We start from the raw sequence: 25,858 nt of genomic DNA, 5'->3' as shown, positions 1-25,858 counted from the left end.
GTATGCTATCACTGCTCTGTTGTGCTGCAAGAGGGCAGAGGAAACCTGAAACTTATACCGAGGATGAAATTCTAATTGAATTCCTTCCAAAAATTATGTATCTTGTAATTAATACAGATAGAACAAGGTTTTGTGCAGTCTTACTCTATGACTAAGAAGCTACTCTATTAAATTCTTATTTTGTGTTCATTATTATGTTGTCTGTGTGCCTGGAGACATTTATGTATTTCAGCTACTCAACATAGTGAAATGACTGTGTATCACACCACTCCTCTAACCCTTCCAGTAGTGAAATGGTAGGCTGTTTCAGTTACCTACCATCTAAGTGTCAGTTATGCACTAAATTAAGTTTATCTGGCTTAATTTAAGCAATCATTTCCATTTTCTCGCTTTCTCCTCTGAGTTGCTTTGAATGCCAACAGAATTCTTTTGTAAATTGTGTGGCTGAGGAGCATACTGTGACATTTCTCTGTTGTTTCAACATCATATGAGCTTACCCAGGAATTAAACAGTTCATAAAATCCTTTAAAATTATAAAAGTGAAGTTGGAAAAGTTACAGTTAAGGGGATTGGATTGATGAGAATTTGGAACATAACATTACTGTGTCATTTTGAGTATGTAGAGTTTTTATTCTTGAAGCATAAAGGACACACAAATTGTCCATGAAATTGGGCTTAACGATTTTTCAACAAGCAAACATTCAATGCCTGCAAAATGTAGAAGAATTTTTTGTGATTGTGCAAAGATTATTGTAATGCTAAAATGTTCTGGTGCTGTTACAAAGACTAAGGCCTTTTTCAGTAGCAGGAAGCACCTGCCAACTTCACCTATTGAGTTGACCACTCAGTGATTACTCTTTATTTGTCTGTGTTCCAAGATATTGTGCTGCTTCTATATGAAGTGTTAATATAAAATAACCATTTTAATATAAGATGTTATGGTTTTTGGTTGTAGGAGAATCCAAATCCTCACATGGCATTCCAGAAAGTTCCACGGCCCACTGAGGGATCCCATTTACGAGTTCATATCCTTCCTTTCCCCAAAATTAATGACAGCCGGGTTCAGGAACTAATTCAAGAAGGCCTGGCTAAGAACCAAAGTGTACCACCTGCTGCTCGGGTAGAAAAAAAGTGCGTGGTTCCTCCTGGTCCGCCTGTTGGTATGTTGCATTGTTATCTGCCATATATTTGCCATATTAGCATGCGTGGAAACATCTACTTTAATTAAAACGTGTTTTAATGGGGTGTTTACCTGAGAGATGGGGGAAGGCAAGAAGGGAATTCTTATCGTAATGAATTGAACATATCATTAATATATCAAATTTGTTGTTCCCAATTCAGCACTTATATAGTGGGTTGGTTTCAGAATTTATGTAAAATCCATGTTCCATTTCAATACCTTTTTTATAAGAGCTAGGTATTATAAACTTTCTCAGAACAAATGCAGATAAAAAGTTTACCAAAGAAATGAGGAACTTGCCTTTATCTGATTGAACTGTAGATTTTCCAGTGTACACCTTTTTAATATTAATTCCCCTTCCTCATGTTGGCTATGTCAGCACACATAGTAGCTCATTTTATGTGTATATATGGGGGGGGGGGAATGTGGAGGGTATATTCTGCTCTCACATCCGTGGCGTTCTCTCTATTTTTGATGGGGGGAAGGTGGAGGGAAAGAGAGAGAGCAAGAGAACGCTAGATCTTCTATCAAATAATCTCTAGAATTCAGCAAATCCTAGTCTAGATAGGAGAACTGAGTTGTAAACTTGCTTTTCAAGTCATAAGATCCTTTAAGTACTTGATTCTTCTGAGGATTTTTGTTATGGAGGATCCAGTTTTGTAAATTCTTTGAAACAGCTCTAGGTTCCTCTACTTTAAGGAACCATATATTATTTAATCAGTTTATTTAAAAGGGTGGTTCTTAGCACAATATACACAATGTTCATTGGACTGTCAACAGAAAAATCTGAAATTTGTCAGGGTTCATTGATTTGCACATATTTGAGTGTAAGAATCCTCATGTGAAAATGATGAATTACCCCCTTTGTTTTAGTAGAAGGATGCAATACATCAGGTTTCATGCAAGACTTGAGTGTCTGCTTACACTTGTTTCAGTGTACATGATGACAGAAGTAATAGATAGTGAACTATCAATTTATTTAATAAATCGTTCTGTTTTTTTAAAAACCAGGCAAATATGGAACTATGCAGTTGCTTAACCTACAGCAGACTAAAAAATAAGACCTGTTTTAATTAGCCATTGCAGTTTGTTGGATTTAAAACTTAGGGGAGATAACAGATATGGTTGTACACTTTTGCAGCAAGGCAAAACAAAGATGCAAATCTGCATAACAAAGAGGTTGTCAGAGAGAGTATAACTTTAGGAAAGTGAAATTACAAACAGAAATTTGAAGTGTTTCTGTCATACTGAGTTTGGTGAGTGTAAAAAAAAAAAAAAAAAAGTATGGTTAGCATTGTGAGATGGAGCCAAGGAAAGGTTCTACACAAATTTATTATCAACTGGCCTGGTAGCACCTCCAGCATGAATCTGTGTATGTGGACAAACCAAAGAAGAGAGATTAAGACGAGGAGTCAGGAAGGGCAGAAATTTTTTAAAAAGACGTATAAGTTGAAATAATTAAACAGTTGTACTCATGTAACTCGGTGATTTCCATCCCTGTACAGTAAAAATGAAAATAAATGACAGGGTCATGGAATTCACTTTTTTCATGCCATATTGGTTAGGATAGTGATCTTGAAATCCAAACTCAATTAGTATGTTAATACCATTAATTTAGTTTTACAGGTTGGAGTCTGGTCGTCTATATGAAACAGACAAGCAAATAAATACTCCATTTAAAATTCAGAGCACAGCCACCAGCAAACCAGCTGCAGGCTGTTCTGCATACGGGTAACTGAAGAAAAGCAAGACTGAGCAATAACTTGTTTTTAAAGGCTACTTAACAGTTTGTAAATTCCTTCTCATATAAGCCTAATAATGACAAACAACTAAGCAAAATAAAATTTAGACTTGAAGCCATGTTAGGATTTTTCTAAAAGTACTGTCTAATTACTATTTGTGGCTTTTACAGAGAAACTGTTTCTCATCTGTGTGTACTTCTCTTTCTTTGTTAGTTTCCATAATGGAAAAGACCAATACAGTTTTCAACAGTGCACAGAGGCTGGAAGTTGTTAGAAACTGCATCTCATTCATATTTGAAAATAAAATTTTGGAGACTGAAAAGGTAATAATAATAAAAAAGTTAACTCTCCTAAATAAGCATTTACTGCCTACAAGTTAAACTAGCACATGGTAAGTGACTGACTGACTGACCTCCTCACAAACCCTGTCACGTTTCTTGTCATATTTTTTAATGTTCATTATCTGTTCAGTCATTTAAATGAGTGATAATGGTAAGCAGTATAACCACCAAGGGGTCTAAATACAGTACCATATGGTAGTGTGCAATTGCTCCCTCTGAAGACCTGTTTTTAATGTTCAGTATGCTCGTTCAATTTTTGGCTAACCATCCAGAGATTATTCATCACATATTATTTTCCATATGGATTTACAAAAAAGATCATTGAGAGTTTCAGCCTAATTTTCCAGTTGTGAGGCATGTGAACAAAATATAGGCATAGTCATTTAATCTCATTGTTTGCCAACAGGTGCTCTATTGAACTTTTCAGTTAAGTTAATTCTTGTTTGTTTTAAAAGTGATAACAGAATTTAGTGCAATGTGTAGAACACAAGACATGCTTAACTATTTGACTGACTCATTTTTAGTAAAATCCACTAGTAACTTGCCACAATTGTTATCCTTGATAGTTTTATTACTTCTGCCTTTCAGATGTGGCCAGCTTTTGTGGATTCTATCCATGGAATTTTACAACTATAAATTCAACAGCATATCATTCATTTATTTTTTACAACAAAAAGCTCAGGACAGAAAGCCAAGTGGATTGTCACCTTGATCCAGAAAACAAATTAGAGCTTTAATTCTACTATTTTTTTCAGTTTTACTACATATATAGTGGTGAAATCCATGTGATAAAATGAATTCTTAAGTGTCTTTGTCTCACTTGCATTGTGACCACAAATCCACCTGTTTTGAGACTATTTCGAACACTCCAAACCTCTAAGCAACTTCAAATGGCTGCATTTAAAGGGAGTAGGAAAAGTTGAACCAGAAATGTTATTTCTCCCCCACTCATTAGATTTGGTGGAAGTTGCCTTTCAAATTTCACAGATCAGTGGTTCATGCCAGACAGTATTCAATCCTGAAATAGGAACGTAGATTAATGATGTCAGAACTCATCAAGGCTGTAAAATGACATATTAGAAGTGAATTTGTAGTTATTATGTCTGGAAAAGTTATTTTAGGAAATTTGTAGAGATTTCTAAAATTTAACTATAAATTTGCTCTCGTTGGAGATGAGTTCATGTATAGATGAGTTCATGTAACTAAGATGAGTTCATCTTAGTGATAGATGAGTTCATGTAACTAAGTCACTTGACTTTAGTAGTGGAGGGGTATGAAGGAATCCCAATAACATTCGTAATAATTTTTCTAAGTATTTTTAAAATAGTTTTTCCATAAAATATGTAGTTTATTTAGAATGCATCATGGCATGGTATAAAGATTTTATTGGGACTTGTTTGGGATGATCTACATCCGAGGAAGTGTAGCTCACGAAAGCTTATGCTCAAATAAATTTGTTAGTCTCTAAGGTGCCACAAGTCCTCCTTTTCTTCTTATAACATACTAGTGGCTCCACTGCTTGTGAATAATATGTCCATCCCAGACTCATGCTGAAAAACTTTATAACTCACTATATATCAGGACAGATTCTCAGGACCTAGCCCATCATATGTTCTGCTCTACCAGAGGGACAGAGAGCCCTCACTCTCATGCACAATAATCTTCTGACTGATTTCATATTTGTTTTGTTACTTATCTGTATTCATTTTTTCCCACTTTGGGATTTAGCAGAAAATTTCTGCAGTTTATTATTGGTGTATATAAAAAGAGCAATCAGAGCTTGAAAGTCAATGCCTGGTTTAGCATAAAACCAGTTATCATGAGAATTTGATGTTCTGGCTCTGGATTCATTTGGGCATTTAATTTACTGTTCTTATTTGCTATTCTTATTCTTGACAAAGAATTAATGACAGCCAGTATTTCAGTGGCATTTCAGATCATTTTAATGAGGTTAGGATTTCTTGTCTGCAGACTCTGCCCGCTGCGTTGAGGGCACTAAAAGGAAAGGCAGCTCGACAGTGCCTGACACAGGAGCTAAGCCTGCATGTTCAGCAAAATCGGGCAATACTGGACCACCAGCAGTTTGATTACATAGTGCGGATGATGAACTGTACCTTACAGGTATTTTATGCTTCTTTTGGCCTCCTTTCCCATCCCTCCCTGGTTATTTTAAAACAGCATTGGTGAAACAAAATAGGGTTTGATCAGGTGGCAATGCACGATAGTAGATTTAACAAGTGTTACCTGTCCATAGACTTCTGAGACCTGTAGAGTTGAAAAGATAACAAGCCAAGATCCACAGTGCTCTGGCCAACTACATCTATTTAGTATTTGGAAAGTAGTCCATAGTGTTAAATCTCCTTTCCATTCATACTGTCGTATGCTGTTCAATTTTTTGTTTTCTTTTGAAAAATATTAATTATTCCATTAAGCATATTGCCATCCTTAAAGAAATTGCCTTTTAAAAGTGTTTCAATTGATTTGAAGCTCAGGATCTGTCTATTTGATGCTATTTCTGTTGAGAACCTAAGCTTGAGTATTCTTTACTGACATTTTGCATGGTGAAATCCAGTGGTTCTGAGAAGTGCCATCAGTATGGACAAAAGCATAGACCATCCATTATCAAGTGAGTGGTGCCAGTTGATCGGTTCAGTATCAGTTAGAGAGTTCCCTTTCACTATAGACCATCAGTACAGAAATGGATTCACTTGTCTCACTTGCCAAAGACAATTTTAACAACAACAGTTTATTTTATCTAATTAATGATATTGTGTGTTACATAGCAAAAATTTACTTATTGGCGAGAGAGAAAATTTTGACTCCATTATAAAGATGACAGCTTTAATTTGGTTTCAGTTAACTAGTAAAAGCGATTGGGAGACTGGTATTCATGCTTGTCAGTGGTGAGATTTTAGTGTTGGAGGTGCTCCCTACAGCTATTTATACCTTGCTTTTGAGATAATTCTAATGATATTTTTTTAAAGTATTCCGTAGCCAAAGTCTGACCAGCCTATTCCAGCCAAACTAAAGTAAAATAAAATAAAATATATGTAGATCATTTTGGCCTTCATTTGAACTATTTAGTCTGCCTATGCACTGGCATGTACTTGTCAGAAATTGTAGGTCTGATCTAAAAGTCGGTAGGGTTTCAGCCTAACATATGAATATGTTTAAAATATTTTACATTTTTAGAGTGTGATAATGTTTGCTGTGGGTAATTTGTATCTCTAACCTTTTTTCCTTTAAATCATTAAAGTTCTAAGAATTACATTGCAAAATGTAAAAGAAAGATCTTTGAATATCAGCTCTTTACGGGTTTCCATTCTTAAAACAAAGGGGCAAGCAAATTTGCTAATTTTAATTCATCTGGCTAGTTGTTTTAAAAATGTTTCTCAGTGTTTTAATATTAACTTTTTATAGTGTATATGGTGTATATTGTACATAATGAGAAGAAATCCAGAAAGATCATTATAGCATCTGTATTGTCGAGCAGTTTAAAAGAAAACAAAGGAGACAGCCCCATAATTTAGGGTATGATACCATTCTGTAATGTTGTATATAATTTGTTACACTAAAAATAGTACGGCTTTTACCTTCAATTTATAATAAATTTAAATAGCCATAGATGTGTATTTTGATTTTTTGAATATGATCTGTGTATGACTATATGATGCACTGTATTTTTCATAGTAAAAACTCACCACATCTCAGACTCATGCTGATATTGAATGTTCCAAATAGACCCAAAGGTGAAAGCCTAGCTTTGAATTTTTTATTTATGGTCAACATGGGATTTATTAATATTTATATTTCTTCTTAGAACTGTGTGCTTTTCAGGGTCTAAGTTAACAGTCTGAACATTTTTAAAGCACTGAAAGTTCCATGGCCGTGTGTCCAAATATCTGTAATGTTAGTTTAGAAAAGCAGTATTGTTCAAAATGAACCAAATCTAGATAACAGTGATTTTATCAATAATTAATTAAATAATTATTATTGCTTTCCCTAACCTGGAGCTGTTCTGTTTCCTGTACTTAAGATGGCAAGGTTTTTTTCCAGTATGCATAAGATAGAGTATAATTACCACATTGAGGTTGTTTATTTCCTTTATCAAGCAGTTTTTATCCAACGCAATGAAAAGTGGTTGGCAAAACACACAGCCCTCCTCCTGTGCATTTGTCTGTCACTCAAAAGCGAGATCAGCTCATAAACCTGTCTAAATAGTTCCATTCTATTGGAATATGGAAGTAATTACATGAAAATAGCTGCGTTTGAGAAATATGACTTTTTCCAAATGTGAAGAGATTGAGGTTGTTTAAGCAGTTATGAGGTGATGTCTGATCAAATGACAGGTAGGTGTATAGGACTGTGCTTATTCATGTTTTACATAAGATTTTGTATAAATAATTACTTGTTGAATTGTTTTTCTGTAATGCTGACTTTATTAAAACTACCATAAGAGCGGTAAGAACACCCATTGTTTATTAAATAAAGGTTTTTTAAACATCCTAGCGCAGGGGTGGACAAACTTTTTGGTCCAACGGTCACATCTGGGTATGGAAATAGTATGGCAGGCCATGAATGCTCACGAAATTGGGGGTTGGGGTGTGGGAGGGGATGAGGGATTCAGCTGGAGGTGTGGGCTCTGGGGTGGGGCTGGGGATGAGGGGTTGGGAGTGCAGGAGGGTGCTCCATGCTGCGACTGAGGGGTTTGGAGGGGGCTCAGGGCTGGGGCAGGGGGTTAGGGTATAGGAGGGGGTCAGGGTGCAGGCTCTAGGCGGCGCTTACCTCAAGCAGCTCCCAGAAGCAGCGGCATGTCCCCCACTCTTACGCAGAGGCGTGGCCAGGCAGCTCTGCGTGCTGACCCGTCCGCAAGTGCAGCCCCTGCAGCTCCTATTGGCCGCATTTCCTGGCCAATGGGAGCTGCAGGGGCGGCGCTTGGGGCAGGGTCAGCATGTGGAGCCCCCTGGCTGCCCCCACTAGTAGGAGCTGGATGGGGAACATGCCGCTGCTTCCAGGAGCTACGTGGAGTGGGACAAGCCCCCTACCACGCTCCCCGGCGGGAGCATGAGGGCCTCATTAAAACATCTGGAGGGGTGGATGCAGCCCCTGGGCCATAGTTTGCCCACCTCTGTCCTAGCCTCATGCAGATATGTTCTCAGGCAAATCCACCACAGTTCTGCTTCATGAGGGGGACAGGATGTAGAATGTTGCCTAGGAGAATCCGTACCTCAAGTTCCTGGCTGAGGAAAGGGCAAAGGTGTGGCCAGTGGACTGACAAACCATGCAAATGATCTGGGTCAGTGATCTCTTTAGAAGGCACATAGTGTGCTCTGACCTCCACTACGACTCAGAATCTTCAGCAGCAGCCACAAACTGGCTACAAAACTGATTCATGCCCTATCTCTGGGTTATGAAGGATTCCTTTTCCTCCCACATCTCCCTGTATATCCCCCTTGTAACATTCATTTACGCAGCTTTTGCGCTGGGGACGTGAGTTTGGCCCTTCAGAAATATTCCTGCTCCAGTTATTTATGGCTGTTATAGAAATAAAAACAAAACTAGTAAAACTGTCCAGAACTGACCAAAACAAATTGTTAGTGCTCCAAGGGGCACCTACTAAATTAGCAGGTTTTTTAAAAAGGCATACTGTGTAAATAGTGAAATTATTTTATGCACACACTGTTTTATGCTAAGACTTTTTTTTTATGTGTTTGGCCTTCTGGAGAAATAGCATTTGAAGCTACCTTGCAGATTTTAATAGCATTCTTAAACCTTTTCTGATTGGAGTCACCCAATACCAATTTATTTATTTTTTGCGCTCATCCTATGTAGTCTGTAGATGTTAAATACTAGGCATTTAGGTGCAGCCTTTGAATGTAAAATTTTTTCTGAAGTTTTCTGAACTAATTTCTAAAATACTGTAAAGGTTTCATAAAATTTTCTTATCCAAGAATAACATGGTGACAAAAGTTTGACAGTATTTGTAGGCTGTCTTAGTTTGGAGCTATGATATTCTATCAGCAAGGCGAGGATTAAGATGCATGGCCTTTTTGAGTCCTTGGAGAAGGGCTTAATAGTCAGAAGAGACTAGAGAAACAGTGTTGTGGTAAATGCCCTCTCCTCAAATCCTCAAAACAAGAGGTAGACTAGGATCCACCATTTGAAGAACCACACTTACTGTATTGTAAGTAACCACACTTTATCACTGAAGTGAGCACATCCATTTTAGTAGCAAGCTTGGCCAATTTGCAAGATTTTCTGATTCTTTTCCAGGCATTATACAGTTAGTTAGAGATATAATTGATAGCATTTGTTGCTCCACATGTGGAAAAACATCACTGTTTTTTTTTTCAAGCTGAAGACATCTTTGGGGTAGGGACAATCTTTTTGCTTTGTGTTTGTACAACACTTAGCAAAGTGGCATCCTGGTCCATGACTAGGACTTGTAAGTGCTATGCTAACACAAACAATAAATAATAGTGATTCATAATTTAAGTGTGTGTCCCTTTGTCCACCCATCTTGGATTTTGGAACATTTTTTTTCTTCTTAATGTATATTGTGATGTTTAGCAGATTTCCTTTATCAGCTAATGGGTGGAAAGGATAACTTTTTAAGAGGACATGTTACACTCCTTTATACAAAGGAGCTATAAAATCAAGATGTATAAAGTGATTTCTCACCAAAGCATTTATAGTTGCATCTATGATGGGATTCCCCGTGGTACAACATTGAACTGTGGGATCACTGTGCCCCCTTAACACTCCTCCAAGATGCTTTGCTAGTGACAAGCAGCAAACCTCTCAAGATGCTGTGGTCATTCAGTCAACATCATGCAGGGACACACCCAGCTTAGTTACATGAATGCTTTCTAAGCCACTCATGAATCATACACAGGGAAACATCGTCACTCAAGATCATCTCTTGAACAATGCAAGCTCATTAATTAGTTTGTCACTTCGTCAAAGGATAGTCAACATGCTTACCAGCCTTTGTAATTTGAGTAGATTCCCCAAGCAAGTTAGACAAACTCACTGGTAAGGATAAAACAGTAAAACAAGTTTATTAACTACAGAAAGATAGATTTTAAGTGTTTATTTGTGATAGGCATAAAGATCAGAGATAGTTACCTAAGAAAATAAAAAGTAAACATGCATTTTAAATCCTAAACTTTCAGACTAAGCAAGATTTGAATCAAACAGCTTTTCTCACCCCGCTGGATATTGCAGGCAGGTTACAGTTCTTAATACAAAGGCTGAATTTCCTTTTCAGCCTGGGACCAGTCTTTTTAGTTCAAAATCGTTGTCTTTCCAGCGTTCTTGTTGCCTTCAGCGTAGGTGGAGGAGGAGAGAGGTGGACTCATGATGCCACTCTCCCTTATTTTATACTTTCAATTCATGTCCCAGGAAAGATAATGGCCCAGGTATGTCCTGGTGAGCCATGCTGAGTCACAGCACTGAGCAATCCCCATTTTGTGGTGCTCAGCTGTCTCTTACAGAATTGTAAATCTCTTGTTTACAATTCCCCTGATTGTCAATGGCTCATGATGTTCGCTTAACACACCCACACCATCTTTATTGTCACTGGAGAGCTACCAGTGAGTGTTTCCCAAGCTCTCAACATTTCAATAACAACCATATAGCAAAATCTCATAACTTCATAGAATATTAGGTTTGGCAGAAACCTCAGGGGGTCATCTAGTCCAACCCCTACTCAAAGCAGGACCAACACCAACTAAATCATCCCATCCAGGGCTTTGTCAAGACGGGCCTTAAAAACCTCTGAGGATGGCCCTTCAGGGCTTTGGATCCGGCCTGCGGGCCCATAGTTTGCCCACCCCTGCTCCATATATACCTACAATAAGAGACTGTCTAAAAATATTTTTAAAATGAAGTGTCATCAAAAGACTGCAACTCCAACTTCATTAATAAGGCACTCTTAACAAAGCAGTATGGTCTAATGGACTAAGCAGAGGTTTGAGAGGCAGGAACGTCTCAATTTTAAACCTGGCTTTTCAGTTTACACACTCTGAATCCCTGAGGAACGGTCACTTATCTCTCTGAGTGTTTTCACCAACTGTAATATGGGGAAACTATACTTACCTAGTACTAGGTGAGTTGTGAGGTTTACTTTGTTAATGTTTGTGAAGCACTGTAAAGTTGTAAAAGGCTTGCAGTCATTTCACACATTCTCACTGAAGTCAGTGGAAGTTTTGCATACAAAAGATGGTAGGAGTGGGCCTTTTGTTATATTTTACAAATTGATTTAATTCCCATTACTAGTTCTTGGCTATCTTATGGAGTTTATTTCAGAACAAGGCACTTCACATTCTTCTGTTTGTTAAATTTTAGGTTTTGAAAGTTATGGTTAGTTTATGCATTTTTCTTTGTTATTTATTTTACTCTCTAGACAATTAGACTTTGTTGAATTCTTTCATAATTTCTTTGCAATTTGTTTTCTTTACAAATTGGACTGGTAAGTTCACATCTGCTTATGTTGTAACATAAATGGGTCTCCTCATTCCATGCCTTTTTATTTCTTGCTTAGCTATTTCTGATTAACTGTTCATCTGTTCTGATAGTAGATTGGTAGTAAGTTGAGGTTGCTTTACAGTATTGTTACTAAGGGCATGTCTACACTGTAAGAGTTACAGTGCCGGGTGTTACAGCGCCACTCATAGAGCGATGAAGGGAAACCGTGTTGTGTGTTCACACTGTCAGCTGCCTGTGCAATAGCATGTTCACATTTGCGGCACTTGCAGCAGTATTCAGAGCTGTGCACTCTGGGAGCCACAGAGCATCTCTTCCTCTTCTGCCACTAAGAGTTGTGGGATGGCGGAGGGGGTCGTGGGGCCTCCTGGGTCCTGTCCCAATGCCCCGTGATGCGTTGCTTCGCATCCCAGCAACCCCTGTGCTTCCATCCGCATTTGACACCATCTTTCAACGGTTTGTGTACTCCGCGCCCTGCCTCTTCGGGCTTCAGGAATGGATCCAGAGTATGCTGCTCGCTCTGACTAACACGTCACGAGTGGCAGTGGAGTTATTCCTTAAACTACAAAGACAAGAGGAGTACGACATTGATCTCGCCATGCTTAGTAGCTACGACACGAGATCGCTTGTGTCATTCACGGAGGTGCTGACCACAGTGGAACGCTGCTTTTGGGCTCGGGAAACAAGCACTGAGTGGTGGTCTGGGATGATGAGCTGTGGTTGCAGAACTTTTGGATGAGGAAAGCCACATTCATGGGACTGTGTGATGAGCTCACCTCAGCCTTGCGGTTCGAGGACACGAGAATGAGAGCTGCTCTGCCGTTGGAGAAGCGCATGGTGATTGCACAGTGGAAGGTGGCTACTCCAGACTGCTACCGATCGGTCACTAACCAGTTCAGAGTGGGAAAGTCTACTGTTGGACTCGTGTTGACAGAAGTCTGCAGGGCCATTAATTTCATCCTTCTCTGAAAGACCGTGATTCTGGGCAACGTGCGTGACACTGTAGATGGCTTTGCACAAGTGGGCTTGCCTAATTGCAGAGGGGCGATTGATGGCATGCATATTCCAATTCTGGCACCAGACCACCTAGCCACCAAGTACATTAATCACAAGGGTTATTTATCTATGGTTCTCCTGGTGCTTGTGGATCACCATGAGCATTTCACAGACATTAATGCAGGCTGGTCTGGAAAGGTGCATGATGCACGCATCTTTCGGAACACTAGCCTATTCAGCAAGCTGCAATCAGAGACTTTCTTCCCGGATCAGAAGATCGTTGTCGGGAAAGTCAAAATGTCCATTGTGATCCTGGGAGACCCTGCCTACCCCTTAATGCTGTGGCTTATGAAGCCATATATGGGCAACTTGACAGCAGCAAGGAGTGATTCAACAACAGGCTGAGCAAGTGCTTCTGGCCATTTAAAAGCCCATTGGCGCTGCCTCTGTGGGAAGCTGGACCTGGCCCATGACAATATTCCTATGCTTATAGCCGCTCCATAATATTTGTGAAGGGAAGGGTGAAAGCTTGTCCACCACGCAGGTGCATTTTTTTTACAGTCATCCTGCAATTCAAGTATAATAGAATCATAGAATAACAGAGTAGGAAGGGACCTCTGGAGGCCATCTAGTCCAACCCCCTGCCCAGAGCAGGATCAATCCCAACTAAATCATCCCAGCCAGGGCTTTGTCAAGCCTGACCTTAAAAACTTCCAAGAAAGGGGATTCCACCACCTCCCTAAGTAACGCATTCCAGTGTTTCACCACCCTCCTAGTGAAAAAGTTTTTCCGAATATCCAACCTAAATCTCCCCCACTGCAACTTGAGACCATTACTCCTCGTTCTGTCATCTGCTACCATTGAGAACAGTCTAGAGCCATCCTCTTTCGAACCCCCTTTCAGGTAGTTGAAAGCAGCTATCAAATCCCCCCTCATTCTTCTCTTCTGCAGGCTAAACAATCCCAGCTCCCTCAGCCTCTCCTCATAAGTCATGTGTTCCAGACCCCTAATCATTTTTGTTGCCCTTCGCTGGACTCTCTCCAATTTATCCACATCCTTCTTGTAGTGTGGGGCCCAAAACTGGACACACTACTCCAGATGAGGCCTCACCAATGTCGAATAGAGGGGAACGATCACGTCTGCTGGCAATGCCTCTACTTATACATCCCAAAATGCCATTGGCCTTCTTGGCAACAACGGCACACTGTTGACTCATATCCAGCTTCTCGTCCACTGTCATCCCTAGATCCTTTTCTGCAGAACTGGTGCCGAGCCATTCAGTCCCAAGTCTGTAGCGGTGCATTGGATTCTTCCATCCTAAGTGCAGGACTCTGCACTTGTCCTCGTTGAACCTCATCAGATTTCTTTTGGCCCAATCCTCCAGTTTGTCTAGGTCCCTCTGTATCCTATCCCTCCCCTCCAGCGTATCTACCACTCCTCCCAGTTTAGTGTCATCCGCAAACTTGCTGAGGGTGCAATCCACATCATCCTCCAGATCATTAATGAAGATATTGAATAAAACCAGCCCCAGGACCGACCTTTGGGGCACTCCGCTGGATACCGGCTGCCAACTAGACATGGAGCCATTGATCACTACCCGTTGAGCCCGACAATCTAGCCAACTTTCTACCCACCTTGTAGTGCATCCATCCATACTTCTTCAACTTGCTGACAAGAATACTGTGGGAGACCATGTCAAAAGCTTTGCTAAAGTCGAGGAATAACATGTCCACTGCTTTCCCTTCATCCACAGAACCAGTTATCTCATCATAGAAGTCGATTAGATTAGTCAGGCATGACCTTCCCTTGCTGGCTGTTTCTGATCACTTTCCTCTCATGCAAGTGCTTCAGAATTGATTCCTTGAGGACATGCTCCATGATTTTTCCAGGGACTGAGGTGAGGCTGACCGGCCTGTAGTTCCCAGGATCCTCCTCCTTCCCTTTTTTAAAGATTGGCACTACTTTAGCCTTTTTCCAGTCTTCCGGGACTTCCCCCGATCACCATGAGTTTTCAAAGATAATGGCCAATGGCTCTGCAATCACATCTGCCAATTCCTTTAGCACTCTCGGATGCATCACATCCAGCCCCATGGACTTCTGCTCATCCAGCTTTTCTAAATAGTCCCGAACCACTTCTTCCTTCACAGAGGGCTGGTCACCTCCTCCCCATGCTGTGCTGCCCAGTGCAGTAGTCTGGGAGCTGACCTTGTTCCTGAAGACAGAGGCAAAAAAAGCATTGAGTACATTAGCTTTTTCCACATCCTCTGTCACTAGGTTGCCTCCCTCATTCAGTAAGGGGCCCACACTTTCCTTGGCTTTCTTCTTATTGCCAACATACCTGAAGAAACCCTTCTTGTTACTCTTAACATCCCTCGCTAGCTGCAACTCCAGGTGTGATTTAGCCTTCCTGATTTCATTCCTATATGCCCAAGCAATATTTATATACTCATCCCTGGTCATTTGTCCAATCTTCCACTTCTTGTAAGCCTCTTTTTTGTGTTTAAGATCAGCAAGGATTTCACTGTTAAGCCAAGCTGGTCGCCTGCCATATTTACAATTCTTTTTACACATCGGGATGGTTTGTCCCTGTAACCTTCATAAGGATTGTTTAAAATACAGCCAGCTCTCCTAGACTCCTTTCCCCCTCATGTTATTCTCCCAGGGGATCTTGCCCATCAGTTCCCTGAGGGAATCAAAGTCTGCTTTTCTGAAGTCCAGGGTCTGTATTCTGCTGCTTTCCTCTCGTCCTTATGTCAGGATCCTGAACTTGACCATCTCATCTCATCTCGCTGTATTTTATGATGAGATTACTGGTTCTGTGGATGAAGGGAAAGCAGTGGATGTATTGTTTCTTGACTTTAGCAAAGCTTTTGACACGGTCTCCCACAGTATTCTTGTCAGCAAGTTAAGGAAGTATGGGCTGGATGAATGCACTATAAGGTGGGTAGAAAGCTGGCTAGATTGTCGGGCTCAACGGGTAGTGATCAATGGCTCCATGTCTAGTTGGCAGCCAGTATCAAGTGGAGTGCCCCAAGGGTCGGTCCTGGGGCCGCTTTTGTTCAATATCTTCATAAATGATCTGGAGGATGGTGTGGATTGCACTCTCAGCAAATTTGCGGATGATACTAAACTGGGAGGAGTGGTAGATACGCTGGAGGGGAGGGATAGGATACAGAAGGACCGAGACAAATTGGAGAATTGGGCCAAAAGAAATCTGATGAGGTTCAATAAGGATAAGTGCAGGGTCCTGCACTTAGGACGGAAGAACCCAATGCACAGCTACAGACTAGGGACCGAATGGCTAGGCAGCAGTTCTGCGGAAAAGGACCTAGGGGTGACAGTGGACGAGAAGCTGGATATGAGTCAACAGTGTGCCGTTGTTGCCAAGAAGGCCAATGGCATTTTGGGATGTATAAGTAGGGGCATAGCAAGCAGATCGAGGGACGTGATCGTTCCCCTCTATTCAACATTGGTGAGGCCTCATCTGGAGTAGTGTGTCCAGTTTTGGGCCCCACACTACAAGAAGTATGTGGATAAATTGGAGAGAGTCCAGCGAAGGGCAACAAAAATGATTAGGGGTCTGGAACACATGACTTATGAGGAGAGGCTGAGGGAGCTGGGATTGTTTAGCCTGCAGAAGAGAAGAATGAGGGGGGATTTGATAGCTGCTTTCAACTACCTGAAAGGGGGTTCGAAAGAGGATGGCTCTAGACTGTTCTCAATGGTAGCAGATGACAGAACGAGGAGTAATGGTCTCAAGTTGCAGTGGGGGAGGTTTAGATTGGATATTAGGAAAAACTTTTTCACTAGGAGGGTGGTGAAACACTGGAATGCGTTACCTAGGGAGGTGGTAGAATCTCCTTCCTTAGAGGTTTTTAAGGTCAGGCTTGACAAAGCCCTGGCTGGGATGATTTAACTGGGAATTGGTCCTGCTTCGAGCAGGGGGTTGGACTAGATGACCTTCTGGGGTCCCTTCCAACCCTGATATTCTATGATTCTATGATTCATGGTAACTGCCTCCCAGGTTCCCATCCACTTTTGCTTCCCCTACTAATTCTTCCCGGTTTGTGAGCAGCAGGTCAAGAAAAGCGCCCCCCCTAGTTGGTTCCTCCAGCACTTGCACCAGGAAATTGTCCCCTACAGTTTCCAAAAACTTTCTGGATTGTCTGTGCACCGCTGTATTGCTCTCCCAGCAGATATCAGGATGATTGAAGTCGCCCATGAGAACCAGGGCGTGCGATCTAGTAGCTTCTGTGACTTGCCAGAAGAAAGCCTCATCCACCTCATCCCCCTGGTCCGGTGGTCTATAGCAGACTCCCACCACGACATCACCCTTGTTGCTCATGCTTCTAAACTTAATCCAGAGACTCTCAGGTTTTTCTGCAGTTTCATACTTGAGCTCTGAGCAGTCATACTGCTCCCTTACATACAGTGCAACTCCCCCACCTTTTCTGGCCTCCCTGTCCTTCCTGAACAGTTTATACCCATCCATGACAGTACTCCAGTCATGCGAGTTATCCCACCAAGTCTCTGTTATTCCATTCACATCATAATTCCCTGACTTTGCCAGGACCTCTTGTTCTCCCTGCTTGTTTCCCAGGCTTTGTGCATTTGTATATAGGCACTTGAGATAACCCGCTGATCGCCCCTCGTTCTCAGTATGAGGCAGGAGCCCTCCCCTGTCACACGCTCCTGCTCGTGCTTCCTCCCGATATCCCACTTCCCCACTTACCTCAGGGCTTTGGTCTCCTTCCCCCAGTGAACCTAGTTTAAAGCCCTCTTCACTAGGTTAGCCAGCCTGCTCGCGAAGATGCTCTTCCCTCTCTTCGTTAAGTGGAGCCCGTCTCTGCCTAGCACTCCTCCTTCTTGGAACACCATCCCATGGTCGAAGAATCCAAAGCCTTCTCTCCGTCACCACCTGCATAGCCATTCATTGACTTCCATAATTCAACGATCCCTACCCCAGCCTTTTCCTTCCACAGGGAGGATGGACGAGAACACCACTTGCGCCTCATACTCCTTTATCCTCCTTCCCAGAGCCATGTAGTCTGCAGTGATCCGCTCAGGGTCATTCTTGGCAGTATCATTGGTGCCCACGTGGAAAAGCAGGAAGGGGTAGTGGTCCGAGGGCTTGATGAGTCTCGGCAGACTCTCTGTCACATCGTGAATCTTAGCCCCTGGCAAGCAGCAGACTTCTCTGTTTTTCCGGTCAGGGCGGCAGATAGATGACTCAGTCCCCTTGAGGAGAGAATCCCCGACCACCACCACCCGCCTCCTTCTCTTGGGAGTGGTGGTCGTGGAACCCCCAACCTTAGGACAGTGCATCTCATGCCTTTCAACTGATGGAGTCTCCTTCTGCTCCCTTCCCTCAGATGTATCATCTGGGCCACTCCCCGCAATGGTACCTGTGGAGAGAACATGAAAACGGTTACTTACCTGTATCTGCGTTGCTGGTACATGGACGTTCCCCCTTTTTCTTCTGGAGGTCACATGTTGCCAAATTTCTTCACCGTCCTGTCCCCGCTGCGCAGCCTGCTCTGAATCTTCAGAACCTTGTGCCCGTAGAAGCATATCCTGACGTCTGTCCAGGAAATCTTCAGTTTCTCTTATGCAACGCAGGGTCGATACCTGTTGCTCCAGACCTTGAACCTTCTGTTCCATTATGGAGACCAGCTTGCACTTTGTACACACCAAGTCGCTTCTGTCCTGTGGAAGAAAGACAAACATGGCACATCCAGTGCAGGTCACAACAGCTGAACACTCCCCATCCATATTACCTTCCTACTACGAGCTTCCTCAGGAGATGCAGTAATTACTCAGAGAAGTCCTTAGGGTGTAAGCCTCAGTGGGCTAACCCCAGGCGAACTCCCAGGCAAACTCCTGCTGTTTGCTGCTCTGCTGTCCCCCGCTGCTCAGCTGGTTCCCCGCCACTCAGCCGGTTCGCGGAGCACCGGCTTTTTTAAACAGCGAGGCTCACCTGAAACAAAACACTCCCAACTCCCGCCCTTTTCAGCCAGCCAGTCAAACACTCGCTCAAACTTTCAAGCTGCCCTCACTACAAACACTCCGATCCTCTCACCAAACACACACTCAGATACCCAGATACTTACCAACACAGAGTAGGGCCTTAATGACTGTTAATTATCTGATTTTCAGTCAGAGAGAACATGCATGCTGTAAGGCTTGAAGGGTTTACACAACAGGATATTATATCCATATATTTTAGTGATGCTAGTTAATTTGTTAAAATATTTCAAGTAGGGCTGTCATTATATCGCAGTTAACTCACGTGATTAACTCAAAAAAATTAATCGTGATAATCACACTGTTAACCAAAAGAATACCAACTGAAATTTATTAAATATTTTTGGATGTTTTTCTACATTTTCAAATCTATTAGATTTCTATTACAACATAGAATACAAAGTGTACAGTGGTCACTTTATATTATTATTTTTATTACAAATATTTGAACTGTAAAAATGATAAAAGAAATAGTATTTTTCAGTTCACCTCACACAAGTACTGTAGTGCAATCTCTTTATCCTGAAAGTGTAACATACAAATATAGATATTCTTTGTTACATAACTGCACTCAAAAACAAAACAATATCAAATTTTAGCGCCTACAAGTCCATTCAGTCCTCCTTCTTATTCAGCCAATCACTAAAAGAAACAAGTTTGTTTACATTTACAGGAGATAATGCTGCCCACTTCTTAATTACATCACCTGAAAATGAGAACAGGGGTTCAAATGGCACTGTTGTAGCCAGCACTGTAAGGTATTCGTTTGCCCTTTCATGCTTCTGCTACCATTCCAGAGGACATGCTGATGATGCTCGTTAAAAAAATAATGCGTTAATTAAATTTGTGACTGAACTCCTTGGGGGAGAATTGTATGTCTCCTGTTCTGTTATAGTATTTTTGGATGATGACCCAGCACATGTTTTAAGAACATTTTAACAGCAGATTTGACAAAACGCAAAGAAGGTACCAGTGTGAGATTTCTAAAAATAGCTACAGCACTCAACCCAAAGGTTTAAGAATCTGAAGTGCCATCCAAAATCTGAGAGGGACGAGGTGTGAGTCTGCTTTCAGAAGTCTTAAAAGAGCAACACTCAGATGCGGAAACCACAGAACCCAAACCACCAAAAAAGAAAATCAACCTTCTGCTGATGTCATCTGACTCAGATGATGAAAAAGAACATGCGTCAGCCTGCTCTGCTTTGGATCGTTATCAAGCTGAACCCATCATCAGCATTGACACATGCCCTCTGGAATGGTGGATGAAGCATGAAGGGGCATATGAATCTTTAGTGCGTCTGGTACGTAAATATCTTGTGATGCTAGCTACAATACAGGGTGACCAGACGTCCGGATAAAATTGGGACTGTCCCGATTTTTAGTTCTTTGTCCTGCGTCCCGACCGATGCACAGTCAGGACGCCATTTATCCCGATACTGCGACTTTGGACGCTTTGGCAGTGTTTTGATTTTTTTTTTGTTTGGTTTTTTGGCTTCCCCCATGTGTCCCGATATTTTGTCCCTTAGATCTCGTCACCCTACTACAGTAGTGCCATGCGAACACCTGTTCTCACTTTCAGGTGACGCTGTAAGCAAGAAGCGGGCAGCATCATCTCCTGCAAATTGTAACCAAAATTGTTTGTCTGAGTGATTGGCTGAAGTAGGACTGAGTGGATTTGTAGGCTCTAAAGTTTTACGTTGTTTTATTTTTGAATGCAGTTATTTTTTGTACATAATTTGATATTTGTAAATTCAATTTTTGTGATAGAGATTGCACTAGAGTACTTGTATTAGATGAATTGAAAAATACTATTTTTTTTGTTTTTTTACAGTGCAAATATTTGTAATAAAAATAAATATAAAGTGAGCACTGTACACTTTGTCTTCTGTGTTGTAATTAAAATCAATATATTCAAAAATGTAGAAAACATCCAAAAATATTAAATAAATGGGTGTTCTGTTATCGTTTAACAGCACGATTAATTGTGATTAATTTTTTTAACCACTTGACAGCCCTAATTTCAAGCTCTGAAACGCCAGATTGAAAATTTCAAAGATTCTGAGCCAGGTGTTTAATCTATGGTATATTGAATAAACATGTTAAATCATGAAGCCTCATTGAAATCAATGTAATTGCAGGATTGGAGCCTGAATCTTTTACTAAAGTATATTGCTTTTTCATTGACCCAGCTATAGTATCTATTGTAAAAGAAACAGCTGAGACAATTGAATGAATGACCACATATCCTTTCTCAGAATTCATGTTGAACCTGAATTCTGCTTGCTTGATGTCTTCCAGTGAAAAATACCTTAGCAAAGTCCCTCTTAAAAGACGCTACTGTTGCTACTTTTTTGCTTTTCCTATCTCTGCTGCTGAAAGAGATGCTGTTTATCCATATCTTCAGCTATTCATGAGTCCACACAACCAGAGAAAAATAAAAACAAAACAAAAAAAGCCACCCAGTTTCCTTTGTATTAGAGAAGTGAAAAATAAGTGTTAAATTACAGGATACAGAGACTGTACGCGTACAAAAATGGACCGTAGATCAAAAGAGCTCATAATGAATATGTGCAAAGGACTGGTGAGATATCTGCTATGAGATGTGTGACATACCCAGGGTAATGAGTCGATGTGTCACCTTGTGTGCTAACGGGGGGTACCCTTTGCATTACTTTGTGAGCAGTCCAGACTGAAGGCTACAGCAGCAAACAGCCTCAAGCATGCAAGTCACGCCCAGCTATGGCTGTGTGTATGCTGCAGCCAACCACGCCTTGGCTCTTACAAGCCTTAGTTATATTGCAAGGTGACCCCCACATACCCCCAGTCCTAGATTTCTCCCCAAAAATGTATGTCCTGTACTGTCCAGCCCTTTCCTGGACAATGCAAATTATATAAAGTGTGTTGTTACTTTAGTAGACATAATATGCGCTTAACTTGCCATCCCAAATAGAATTTGCCAGGCACTTCAATTCAAACACATTGGATTAGATAAAAGAGTAAAACAAATTTATTAACTACGAAGAGAGGGATTTTAAGTGAATACACATAATGAGGCATAGAAGTCAGAAATGCTTACAAGAAAAATAAAGATAAAATGCAACTGGTGCCTAGCTTAACAAACTACATTAAGTTCAAAGCAAAGTTTTCTCACCGCTTGCTTTCAGTAGTCTCATTGACCAAACTACTAAAGTCAGGACCCGGTCCCCAGTTCAGTGGCTGCTTCCTTTGTCCCTTCTGGTGTGATGAATTGATGGTCAGAGAGAAAAGAGGGTGCCTTAGGATGTCTGCCACCTTTTTTTTTTTTTTTTGTAGTCCTATCCCCCTTTGAGAAGTATTTCCAGCCGGGAGCAAGGTGACAAACAGTCTGTGTGGAAGGGAACTCCATGCGGTTTCTTTGCTAAGATGTAGATTTTTGCTCCTGCACCCTTTCCTGCCAAAGAATGGCCACTTAGCAGGTAATGGTCCATCAGCCTTGTTTACACCTGGCTGAGGCGTCTTTGTTCTTTGTCTCTGAGGAACCAGTTTGGCCAGTCCCCAGACTTTTCTCTGCATCCGATGAAGTGAGCTGTAGCTCACGAAAGCTCATGCTCAAATAAATTGGTTAGTCTCTAAGGTGCCACAAGTCCTCCTTTTCTTTTAGACTTTTCTCTGGAAAACATACTTTTAGACATGATCTCAGCTTATGTTTATAATTTCACATATAATGCTGCTATGTGCATTTTTTTCATGATATTATTGATCAGAAAATTGAGTTTTTAAATGACATTTCGCAAAGGTGTACTTTGTACAAAGATTATTATAATAGTGTATAAGGTGTGGACACAGATATGTTCTGTCACAGGGTGCAAATAGAGAACAGGTTTTGGGGGGATGGATGGAATGTATGTAAAGATTACAGCAGGGTGAGCTATAAGGATAATAGTTGTGGATCTCAGAAAAAAGCGATTTATAATAATCAGAGGTCATGGTGGAACATTGCTTATCTTGAATAGTTTGTGGCACCTATATTCTTTATATGATGATCTGAATTATTTCAGTAATCAGGCATAAATGAACAGAAACTAAGAGGGAAAGCATAGGAGAATTTAACAAAAATGTCTTCACACAGTGGGGTACTTAAAGCTGTATTTGTAGCTTAGACTGAATATATCCACAAATATATGATACAAGTCCTTTCAAAACCAATTACATTACAGGATACAAATACTCAGAATTGTAGGTGTTGGATGGTCATACTTTCAGTTCAGTGGGTTGGTATGTACCTTAATAGGACCAAACTAATAAGATAATTTCTAAAAAGTATATAATTAGAGCATCAAAATGCCTAATTTGTGTGGTATATTAAATTGCCTGGTAGCAGAAAATAATGTGATAGCACAAACATACTAGACTCACTAAAACTTTAACATCTGTGCACAAGAACAGTCTTAACTTTGAATTTCCTTTCTTTTTTTTTTGGCCTCAGTCCAATCCTTAATATTGCTGTTAGCATAGTGTTTTGTGTGTGTATGTACAAACATCTCTTATTGAAATTATAGAGCTTCTTGGATCATTGATGGAGTAGACTGTAACTGCTCTGTAAGTGTTTTTATCATTCATTGTATCATTGTGGTGGTTGCCAAACATTCCTTTTAACTCTCTGTACTATAGGTTTTTGGCTATTTTGATGAAAAGCAGACGTGCATTAGGCTAGTCATGACTGTAAATAAAATAACTTGGGTTCAGAAGCCATGTCATGCTGCTCTGCAGTTACTCTTTAGCTTATCCATTAAAGAACTGAGATGGCTGATAAAAAGGAAAAGAAAGTAAAAGCAAAATATAAGATCTTTGTGGTTTAGGGGACCAAAAACCTATTTTAAGAATAGTGCAAAGGTATGTGAAACTAATCATGTCTATTTTTACAAAACTCTTACCATCATATATATAGAATATAAAAAATAAGACAAACCAGTTGGTAGTGTGTATGTGATTCTTCTGAATTCACTGTATATTATAGTATGCTTCAGTACTGGTACACTGTAATGTATCTAGTGAATTAAATAGCCATTGTGACTGCTTATATGGCTTTTGCCCCAGCTTCCCACCTTTCGGGGTCTGGCTACCAGCAGCTGGGAAGTGTAATTACCAGCTTGGGTAGACATATACATGCAGCTCATCTCAACCTAGTGCCTGAAAATACCAGTCTGGCTGCAGCAGGTTGGACTAGCTGCCCAAGTATGTAACCGGGGGCTTAGGCAGGATTGTGCTCAGGTGGCTAGCCCATGCCACTGCCTGTGTAGCCATGGCTAGATTGCTAATATTAGGGCATTGGTTTGATCTGAGCAACTTCCCATCTGTTATGTAGACACATCCTGAAAGGGAAGACAAGAGTATCCTCATCTACCTTTGTTTCACCTCAGGCCCCTCCCCCTTGCATGTTTCCAAGCTCTGAACCCTTCACATATTTGCCTGAAAATCCTGCCCTCTTTTTCTTGTACAGCAGAACCACACTAGGTCAGCTGCTTGGGGATACTTTTCTGCTATGAAGGTAAAGGCAGGGTTTGGTCCTATGATGATTGACTGACTGGCCAATATGCCAAAAGAATCGTGCCTTGTAGCAGCATGGATTGTTGTTTCTTTGGATAGGAAATTTATAATGTTGACTCTGTGTTTTGAATGTTTTATTTCATTCAGGGAGTGTGCATGAAAGATGTAGTAGAATGGCCACAAGAATATAAAATATTTTATTAATCTTTCACATGCTGTCATCTCTAAAACAACAACAAAGAGCCCAGAAACAGAATCATAGTTGCTTAGTCATTTGGTTGCTATAACATTTGGTTAACCTTTGGTTCAAACCGCTGAAATCTTGGCAACATAGTCTTTGAAGATAATAAAGTGTGGTGTTGAGATAAATACTATAAAAAATTCACCCAAGTTCTGGGTTTTGTCAACATTTTGTGTGAACCTGTACAAAGAAATAAAGGTAGACAAATTTGAAGGTGATGAGCCAAGAATAACTTTCATTAGAATGGCAGACCTGTATTTAGCCCTTTCAATGACAGAATGCAGTGCAAGCAGCGTATGACTTTTTATAACAAATTGTGGAAAATAAGGGTGTAAACAACCCCCCACTTGAAAATCTGCATATGTTGTGAAAATTTCATAGAAATCTTGGCATCAGTTTTTGCTATTACAGACCAGATTTAGAGTTCTGTGAATTGGTTGCGAAGATGCATGGGGAAAACACTTTGTAGGCCATATTGATGATTGATTTGGTATTGTCAACCTTATCCACAATCTTTATCACAGTGGTAGGTTCTTAAATGTAGCTAATACAACAAAATATTAGAGAAAAACTTGATTTAATACTTCGGTATCCTTTTTTGGTAGCTGTAACACACAATAGATCAAGAACCTAATTCCTGATTTTTCTGTACTCAACTGTTAAGTATTGATTTTTATCTGAATAGCCATGTCTTAGGTACAGTAACTCTAGAACAGAGTGGTGTTTCTGACTGTACATTTAACAAAACTGCAAACTGAAATAGCTTCCTCTCTGGCTTCTTTAACCTTTAGAAAAGGAACAACCCATGTTGAAGGAGCTAATGGTAACTCCTCCCTCCCTTCATTGGGCTTATTCCTGTGAGGTGCTGAGCATCCGCCATACCCGTTGTTTTCAGTGATAGATGAGACACTCGGGGAACTGTGCCCACTCTGGCCTACCAAAATAAGTTGCATACAACTAACTTTCAATCACAATATCCAGATGTATGGATAAAGAGAAGTTGGTATTATAGAAAGTTAATTAGAATGTGGTTAGGTAAGCGGTTTTCGAAAGCCACATTCTTAATGGCAGGATGGCCTTTTTAGTGATGTCACAACCATTGTCCAATAGAGCCTGCAACATTATCACTGTGGATGGGGGAGAGGAAAATCCTAAATTCATCAATTAAAAAGGTTATGAAAAGTCAAGAGGGGATTGTTAGTATCTTTCCCTGACTTTTTCCAGTGTGTAATACTTCTCACAATTGTTTAGGTGCATTAAGACAACAAAAATATAAAAATGTCACCAAAACAATTACAGTACTTTTTCCCAGACAAAATCC

At 40.7% G+C, this 25,858-nt stretch overlaps 1 protein-coding gene across 7 annotated transcripts in view; it reads left to right on the top strand.

The window, feature by feature from the left end:
* The window catches only part of SBF2 (SET binding factor 2), a 571,331-nt gene that overhangs the window by 366,508 nt on the left and 178,965 nt on the right, over positions 1–25,858 (top strand). For all 7 annotated transcript variants that reach the window (XM_075129406.1, XM_048852731.2, XM_048852730.2 and 4 more), the window contains 3 exons: positions 956–1,160; positions 3,136–3,245; positions 5,235–5,384. In XM_075129406.1, the coding sequence (XP_074985507.1) occupies positions 956–1,160; positions 3,136–3,245; positions 5,235–5,384 (465 nt within the window). The remainder of the gene's footprint in view (positions 1–955; positions 1,161–3,135; positions 3,246–5,234; positions 5,385–25,858) is intronic.

This window comes from Caretta caretta, chromosome 6 (assembly GCF_965140235.1).
Source record: "Caretta caretta isolate rCarCar2 chromosome 6, rCarCar1.hap1, whole genome shotgun sequence".
NCBI classification, from domain to species: domain Eukaryota; kingdom Metazoa; phylum Chordata; order Testudines; family Cheloniidae; genus Caretta; species Caretta caretta.
The sequence above is the reverse complement of the archived record's forward strand: the minus strand, read 5'-3'. Positions and strand labels throughout refer to the sequence as shown.